Here is a 9,382-nt window from a genome sequence, read left to right as displayed (position 1 = left end):
GACTGAACTATTGCATCTTCATACAGCTTTATTATGTAAAGACAGGAAGGATAGATGCGTTTTGGTTTTAGTCTGGATTAATTGCTTGTCTTTATTACAGGCTAACTGGATGATAATTCTGGGGAGGTAACAGTGGGGCACAGCCAAAGCTACTCAGTGCAGAGGTCAAGAGAAATAGTTTTCTCAGTCTGAGAAGTCAGAGAACATTTGTTATGTTATTATATATATCCAAATACAGAGAAGGCCACGACCTTTGCTTTTGGATCCATGGGTTATGTCTTGGAGCAGAATGGAGTCTGAGAGGATACCCTGTGGCTCTGAAATACTATGTTAATGACAGCATAGGCAAGGGGTAGACAGAAGCGAGGTTTTGTAAATAGGCCAAGAGTGCCAATCCAAAGCTACATTATGAAGGACAAATGTATTTTCATTGAACAGACCAAAATAGCTACAGAAGGACACTGGAATTAAATTGCTACAATGTATTAGCACCACACAAGTCGGGTAGATTTGTATTAGCTTCAGTAAAACTATTCTCTGAACCTGTTAAGATTAGCACAGATTAATACCAGAATGCATCTGTGTGGAATAAGCTCTTCTTACAGAAATTTACCACTGGCCTCATTTATACATTCATTGATAAAATCAGTACCTTGCTGTCCTGAAGGTGTCAGTGCAATTCCCTGCTGGTTTTGTCATGATGTAACTTGGCCTGTGGGTCAGGGTAGTCACGGCCTCTCGGGTCCCCAGCGGGCCCAGGGGAGCCTGTCGCCATGGCTGGTGGTGCTGGTGGTGCTGGTGGCAGGCAGGGGCTGTGTGTTCCTGTCAGGGCTCCTGCGCTGGTCGCTGACAGAGCCCACGAGGCAGATATGTGACTGGAGTGGCTTTCTGCTCCCTCTCACTGCGTCACGTGGCGTGGGACTGAAACAGGCCTTGACATCTCTTTCCCTGTTGCCATCGTATTTTACTTCTTCCCTGTGTTCACGGATGGCCTTCTAAGGCACTTTTGATCTTTTTGCCTGTGGCCCAAAGCAAACTCTTGAGTTCAGTGAAATAGAGACTTTGAGCAGTTAGTGTTCTTCTTGCACCACATAAGATGTTACATGAACAAAACACCCTTTCCTGAAGATGAATTTTAGCATTGCTTTCAGCTATATGTAGCCCATAGACTTCAGGAGCGCTCCCAGGAGCTCCAGACCCAGGCCCCTTGGTGTATGACCCGGCTGTGTTTGTTTCTACGCTGCAGGGAGGCCTGTGCACCCACAGCCCAAGGCCCCAGTCCAACCTCCCTCCTTCCATCTGTGTGGAAAGAAAATGCCAGTTTGGGGACAAGACAGAGGCTTCAGTGTGTTCCTCAGGGTGCCCGCTCTGTGTGCACTCAAGGGATCAGGTCTTGTGCTGTGTCAGCACAGCCCAATGCCTAAATACCAACACAGGCTCTGTGCCGGACTGGCTGCTGAGATGAACGACATGATCTCTGCGGCCTTGGAAAACACTGAGCACCAACCTGTTTGTAGGCACAGAGAATTTATTTAACTGAACAAACAGGGGGCCAAACACCAAGATCATGAGCATCTGAAAGACCAGCCTATTCAGTCAGGGGTCCTCCAGCTGGGATGTGAAGCTGCTCTTGGAGTTTACTTGGGAGAATCCAAAGATCTGCCCCCATGTCCCTGAACTTACAATCCTTATAACTCACCTGCGTGCCTCCACCCACTGCTAATTGGGTGCTCCTTCAGCTGTTATGCTTCTCAAGCTGTTATGCTTATAGCTTCTTGCTGCAGCAATATAGTGATAAAACTCCCTTAGGAAAAAAAAAAAAAAGTAAAGCATTTTTTAAATTTCATCCTCTAAGATAAACAAACTATATCTATATCACTACCCCACTTCCCAGGCAGGTACTTTTTCTGCTTTGTAAATAAGGGATTTTCTTTGTCTAGCACAGACACAGGGTTTACACTTGGACTGTAGAAGTAGAATCCAAAGGCTGATTCATAATTTATATGTGAGAGACCTGGCATTGCTCTGAGGAATAACAGCCAAACCATCCAGTCTGATGTGTGATTTATTTCTTGTAATCAGCTGGTCTACTGAGTACTACCAGGTACAGTGAGAACTTTTGTAAAGGCAGTTAAGCTGGGCAAAAAAAAGAACTTTATTTAACTGAACATCCACAGGAATTTGTAAATGAGAACAGAGTTTAAAAAGAGAGTGTACTAAACAAAAAAACAGTCTACTGGAAGAGAAATACTTAGAAGTGGAATAAGCACAGCATCTGCACGATTCTTGGTATATATAGGAACAGTGAAAGAAGTAAAATTTTACTTTTAGTTATATGATTTCCAGGGTCTGCAAGGGAAATATAAAAACTATGCAAAAGGTAACCAAAGATAACTAAGATGAGTTAGCTAAAGATAACCTAGGAGAACTAAAACATACTGTACATTGAAGAACAGAGAGAGAAGTGCAGATGGGCATCCAGCATTCTTTCCTTTTGGGTATAGCAAAGAACTATGAGCATTGGTCTGGCACACAGACATGTTGGATACAGCAGGGAGTGTTACTGTTCACTAGCTGGCACTAACTGCTCTGATCTAACAGCTGCACTTGTGCATAGTTTTCTATCTCTATTTTGTGATAATCTAAATTCTGTTTCCTGTAGTGGGCAGAAGGGGCGTGCAAAATTCAACTCTAGACTATAAGTGCATAATGTTATAGGAGCTATTTTACTCAAATTAATAAAAATACTTTTCACTGTATCCTTTGGTGTAGGGACTATTTGTACATCAGAACAATGACCCAGGCCTTTCAGTGTCCCCACAGTGAAGCTAATAGTAACAATAGAGGAGGCTTCTGTAGAATAAAATAATTAGAAATATGCCTTTAGTTGCATTATAATGATAAACTCTATCCGAACACTGAAAAATCAAAAATGACATAGGATGCAGCAATAAAGTTTGTGTTTGTCGGTGGTAATTCTTTAAGAAAAAATGTTGTATGTTAAAAATAAGCATTTGAAGCTGTTATACACCAAGAAAAAACCCTGACCCCCTAATTTGAGGAAAGGTGGTGATTTGGAGGGACATTTTATTCCCAAGCTAACTTCAAATCCTGCATGGTATTTGACTGGCTGGTTAGCGGATAACATAAAGGGCATTTTGTAGGGTCAGGAAAGTGTGGGCTTTGCATGCCTCAGTCTGCACACAGAAGCAGAGCCCATTTGCTAAAGAAAAGTCTTGCATGGATTTTGCCACCTTTTGGGTAAGGCCCATAATGAGCATCAGCTCCCTGACTGCTAGACCCACAGAGGGACTTCAGCCATTCCAACACTGGGAACTGAGGTTCCCAGCTCTTAGACCCTGTGATATCTGCAGCAATTCACATCCATTTCAGGGAGCTCTGGTTCCTGGCACGATGCACTGTCTACTCCTTCCACCTCTGCATTGAAATCTCTATTCTAGCAAGGAGATTGGAAGAAAACGATTTTTTTGTTCTATTTTTTTTCCACACAAATTACTTGAATTATATCTTCTATTAGTGGTGTGATGGGGTTGACTGTATGTTCTCTGAGTTTTCTAACGATGTGGTTCTTATTAATGCAAAATTATAACTGTGAATATAAGAAAAATGCTTATAACAGTAATAAGCCTCCCACTTGAATAAGTGTCTTCTGCTCTCTCCTGTTTTTGAGTGCTAGTCCTTTATGAATTTAATGAGTACTAGCAACAGTGCAGAAAACAAAAAAGAAATGTTTTTGCTAAGGAGCATGCCTAGTGCATTTTCTCCTTAAATATTATAAAAAGCTCATAATGAATTTTATATCAGAATCACTTTTCAGCTAGAAAGACAAGAGAAGACCACTAGATGGTGGTAAAAACCCAAGCCTTTGCTAACAACATCTGTGAAAAGAGAAGTTCAGAGGGGCAAAGAAGGGGAGGAGCCACAGTTTTAGTACTGAAGTCATTATTGCTTGGAGTCTATAAAAAGGCAGTTGCACAGTAAGTAATTTATACGTGGTCAGCATTGACTCTATGGATTTACTCATTCCTTTTCCTCTTTTTTTGTCATCCTTTCCCACCAAGGAGTCCCCAGCCCCAGATGTCGGGTGAGGAGGGGGGCTGAAACTTCTGCTCTCTGGAGGAAAGGTTGCAGGTGATGAAGAGGAAGAGAAGCTGAAGGAGCAACTCTGGTAAATAGGTACAGTTAATACTTGATTGCAAACAAAAGGTTACTTTTAAAAACTGAAAATCCTTTAGCTTGATATGCTTTGAATTTTATTTGCAAAGCCACTGACAATCAGCTTTAAGTGTTTCCCTTATTAAGAATCCAATGGCTAACAACTTGCTCTGAATATTGTCATTACCAAAAAAGCATTGAATAAAATACTCACGATCTGGAATAGAAAACTTATTTTTTATGACAGAATTCCACCCATACTGATTTTGTAACCTTAATGCACCCTAAAGTGTATGGATTTGTCTTTGTTAGGTGTTTAATACTATGTTCTTAAGTGACATGTTAGTATTGCATAGATAAACTGTTTATAACACAGTTCACGTGAACTTAAAAAGTACAAAGCCCAGGAAAGCATTTAAATCTGTTACTGAAAATGTTCAGTTCTCAATTGTGGCAATAATTCAAACTTCTACATATTGTGTTCAAATGATCAGGTTCTGCAGAACCTAATACTGTATTCTCCTGCATTTCTGGAGTCTAAGAACTGAGATTTTGAGAACTGTTTGTTTTTTGGTGTTCAGCAGAATTTCCAGGACATTGTGCTCGCTTCTGGGTGACCAAACAGAATAAACAAAACTGTGAATGAAGAGTCCATGAGCGACTTCATTAATTTGTGGTTTTAATTTCGCACTAAGGATGGACAGAAAAACTCAGCCAATTGGAGGTTAATTTAGAATCAGTAGAATATGGTGTAGAAGAGGCAGGATGTATACAAGCCAAATTAAATAGAAATGGATGATATTTGTTTTGTCAACTTCTGCCTGTTCTCGTCATGCTATATTTTTTTTGGCAGGGTCTCTTGCCTTTTGGAAAATGCATTTACTGCACGCCTTGGCAAGTCCCTCGGAAAGAACAGAACGTGTTTGCTTCTAGAGATGAACACGTCCTCTCAACTGTATGTTTCTGAACTAAACCTGAGTGCCTTTGGCAGCAACTTTACTGTGCCTACTGTCAAGAGCAAGTCATCACCATGTGAGCAAGTGGTCATTGCAGCTGAGGTGTTTCTAACTCTGGGCATTGTAAGCCTCCTGGAAAATATCCTAGTTATATGTGCAATAGTTAAGAACAAGAACTTGCATTCGCCCATGTATTTTTTTGTTTGCAGTTTAGCAGTGGCTGACATGCTGGTTAGTGTGTCTAATGCTTGGGAGACAATAACGATATACTTAATAAACAATAGACACATAATTATGGAAGATGCCTTTGTCCGTCATATAGACAATGTCTTTGATTCAATGATCTGCATATCTGTGGTGGCTTCCATGTGCAGTTTGCTGGCTATAGCAGTAGACAGGTATATCACTATCTTCTATGCTCTTCGTTATCACAACATCATGACAGTGAAAAGGTCAGGGCTTATTATTGCATGCATCTGGACCTTTTGCACGGGCTGTGGCATTATCTTCATTCTTTATTATGAATCAACTTATGTGATCATTTGTCTCATCACTATGTTTTTTACCATGTTGTTCCTCATGGTCTCGCTATACATCCATATGTTCCTCTTGGCTCGTACTCACGTGAAGAAAATTGCTGCTTTGCCTGGGTACAACTCGGTCCGTCAAAGAACCAGCATGAAAGGAGCCATCACTCTGACTATGCTTCTTGGCATCTTCATTGTTTGCTGGGCTCCATTCTTCCTTCATCTCATCCTGATGATCTCCTGCCCTCAAAACCTCTACTGTGTTTGCTTCATGTCCCACTTCAACATGTACCTCATTCTCATTATGTGCAACTCAGTGATCGATCCCTTGATCTATGCCTTTCGTAGCCAAGAAATGAGGAAGACCTTCAAAGAGATAATTTGTTGCTATAGCCTGAGAATGGTCTGTGGGTTATCAAACAAGTATTAAGAAAACAAAGCCAAACCAGGGAACAAAATTGAAATGCAACATCTTGCTGCATCTTGTAATCCTGCTGAAATGCCTATGGAACACCTTTTTCCATTCAGCTGTCATGACCTCTGTGGCAATGAGAAACCATTTTTTATTATGTGATTCTACTGTTCTTTGCCTCCACACACCTCTCTCACACTGGTGGTAGGAGCTACTCAGTGTGTATTATGGGATGAAAGAATATTTTGAATCTCATTTACCCTACTGAAGACTGGATCTTATAAGAGGATTATACAGGGAAAGTCTTATTTTTCTTTCTACCGAATGAGTGAGATCTGACATACAAATGAGCCCATCAGCCTCTAAGAGTGTGTTTCTCTTGATATTCTTTGTCTCTCTAGATACAGCATGGCTTATTTTGATGCCCAGAATCAACAGGTTTTTTGCTATTTCCTTCTGAAGACATGAAATCAGAGAAGTAGCTCCAATTATCAGGATTCACATACCTCACTCAACAGTTGCGATCAATATATACACACATATCAAGCAGTCTTGTATTCCAATCATGACTGTTACTGTCATAAAATATGTATTACGTAAGAGGACAGTGTTACCACATGATTTTCTGTGTTGGATCCAGTTCTTTGTCGTGTCTGGCTATATGTGTTCTTGTTACTGTGGGATAGGTTGTACCATAGGTGGATTTTAAGGCTGAATATAAAGACTGGGATTATTCTAGTTTGTCTGTTTCCTTTATTTGCTGGGTCTAGGGAAATAAAGGGTACATGGCCTCTAGAGTCATGTAATGTTTTGTGGAGATGGAAAGACTTGGTGAGTGGCTGCCTTTATATAGACATTAGAAAAATGTTTCAGCTAGGAGTAGCTTTTGTTAGTGGAGGAAGATGTACCGTAAATGGCATCTTTCAAGCTGAGAGAGAAAAAACAAGTTTGATGACCAGAAGGCATAGCAGGTGATGGCAAAACAGGGATTTAAAAAACTCAGGCATATGTAGCTGTAGCAGAGAGCACTGACTTTTGCTCCCCAAACAGTTTTTATCTTTGTTGAGAGGACTCTGAGGTGAAATCCTCCATGTCTTTTGTGTCAATAATTTGCATCTAGTCATGCTCTCATTAACATGCTGTTCTGCCATAGCTGTGTAATGTACAAGATATTGGATTTATCACAGATGAAGGAAGTGCAACTGTGGCATTGGTTTTTTGATGCCAATGGATGTCAATATCTTGCACTGCGGTATAAGCTATGAAAAAATTTCAAGCAGTGGTACCCTACTGAGTAGATATCAGAAAATAGCGTGGAAAAATGAATTATTTCTTTCAAGAAGCTGAAAAAATAACCCTTGTTATACTTGGTTTAGGGATGCTCTAAAACTGTTGCTGTCAATAAAAGGACTACAATTAATCAATGGGCCTCAGGTTATACCTTCAAGGTGGAAGTCCTGATTAGATGTTAGGAATCTTTTTTTACCATAAGTGTGGTCAAACGTGGGAACAGGGGCCCAATGGCTGTGCAATTTCCATCCTTGGAGATATTCAGAACTTGACAGAACACAACCCTGAACAGTCTGCTCTAAATTTAAAGTGGACTCTAACTTTGAAGTTGGCCCTGCTTTGAATTATTAGGAATAGATGACCTTCACAATTCCTTTCCAACTCAAGTTATTCTGTGATTCTATGAAAAAGTTAGCATATTATGATAAAATTATAATTGTTACCCTCTTCATTTAATCTCTTAGGTAAGAAGAATTGTAAAATATTCCTCTCCACACATATAGAAAGATAACATACTTCATGTCATCATTTGCTGTGGAGGTTTCTGGCAGGATAAGTAAGGTGCGTCTTTGGCACCAGAGTTATGCTTTTTGCCTGCTCCACCTTAAAATATATACTGTCTCCAGCTTGCACTTATCTCTCCCTAATGTGAATGGGAATGTTATTCTCAGTGAAGATACTGTTGACTGTAAATATAATGATTGTATCAGTGCACTATGCACTGGAATCTTCCTTCAGCTATATCTGAAAATGGGATTTCAGAGCTACGTTTGTGGTCGGTAGTGAGAGTCCTGCCTTGTTTCAGTCCACCTCTAAATCCTATCCATAAAAAGCACCTAAGGGTGGTTCTCACTACTATGAATGCAAATAGCAAAAGGAGACAGCTCAATTACATAGTGAAAGGCACCAGCTGATGTTGTAAATAAATCATTACATCTTCACTGGGTATTGCAAATGAGAGAGTCCTGTACATAACTGTAGATCAACAAAGAGGAAGCCAAAACTGTAATAGCTTTGGGTATTTTCTTGAATTGTACATTACTTTTTTGTTGGAAGTTCATTTGATGTATAAACACAGACATATGAAGAAACTATTAAACTGGATTGCTGGAAAACCAACTATTATTGGTTATTCATTGTAATGTGTCCACTAACCTTATAGATTATTTATAGGAGGACTATTGCATTACAGGCTTTCACTTCTCAGTTTAAACAGACGCTTTATTAAGAAACACATTCTGAGAGTTATAGACTACCTATGTCCCTCTAGGTGTCAGCATCACATCCTCATTATAAGCTTTACAGGTGGGGAGCTAAAACAACTTAAGAGGGAAATGAAAGTAGTTTCAAGAGCAGGATAGGAGAGTTCCTGCAAAAAAAGGTTGTTTACACTATAGGAGTGCATATAAAATACATGTGTCTATGAGGCCATGACATGTTTTAATCTGTTTCTTTCTCTTTCTTAGCTCCAGAATAAAAGCAACATTTAGCATGTTTTCACTTCTACTAGAGTTTGGAAAACACTAAGTGTTCTGATAGAATGGGACAAGCAAGCATTGTGGAAGTATGCAATTTTCTGTCAAAGGACAGTCACGAAAAAATAATCTGCGAGGCTCTCACTGCACCATGTCCCCACAGCTAATGATACTACTCTTGTTTATGCTGCCAGTCATTTGTGGTTTGGTATCTGTCATTGGAAAGAAGCTCAAATCACAATATTTTTGTTCCAGAGTTCAAACCCAACTTCTATTGCCTGCTGGTGCTTTGATGACTGAACACTTCATTGCTTCTAACTTGTGTGTCACTATTTTAAAGCTTTTAATAAACTCATCTGAATTTTAAGTAGATTAGTAAAACCAGGGAGAATATTAAAGAAAACCAACCAAACATTTCTAGTTGCAACAGAACTTCATCTAGTGAAGCAGAAACCTGGATTCTTTGGTCTATAATAGTGCAAAGGGTGGCTGACGGTAAGGAAGTTGCACTGCCTCCAGATTACGCTGAAGTACTTCACATGTTTG

The 9,382-nt window shown here is 39.9% G+C and overlaps 1 protein-coding gene across 2 annotated transcripts; it reads left to right on the top strand.

The window, feature by feature from the left end:
- The first annotated feature begins 3,968 nt into the window (after positions 1 to 3,968).
- MC5R (melanocortin 5 receptor) lies at positions 3,969 to 8,480 on the top strand. Of its 2 annotated transcripts, none has more exons than XM_014938771.1 (2): positions 3,969 to 4,189; positions 5,030 to 8,480. In XM_014938771.1, exon 2 carries the CDS (start codon positions 5,112 to 5,114, stop codon positions 6,087 to 6,089), a length of 978 nt encoding a protein of 325 aa, XP_014794257.1. In that variant the 5' UTR covers positions 3,969 to 4,189; positions 5,030 to 5,111; the 3' UTR covers positions 6,090 to 8,480. The 2 variants fall into 2 exon arrangements, with proteins under 2 accessions (XP_014794257.1, XP_014794256.1); XM_014938770.1 differs by having other exon boundaries at positions 3,969 to 4,197.
- The last annotated feature ends 902 nt before the right edge of the window (positions 8,481 to 9,382 follow it).

Source organism: Calidris pugnax, unplaced genomic scaffold (assembly GCF_001431845.1).
Source record: "Calidris pugnax isolate Ruff unplaced genomic scaffold, ASM143184v1 scaffold13, whole genome shotgun sequence".
NCBI lineage: Eukaryota > Metazoa > Chordata > Aves > Charadriiformes > Scolopacidae > Calidris > Calidris pugnax.
The sequence above is the reverse complement of the archived record's forward strand: the minus strand, read 5'-3'. Positions and strand labels throughout refer to the sequence as shown.

Bases quoted from the DNA above. Each gene is read 5' to 3' on its own strand.
- MC5R (XM_014938771.1), top strand. From the start codon at position 5,112: ATGAACACGTCCTCTCAACTGTATGTTTCTGAACTAAACCTGAGTGCC.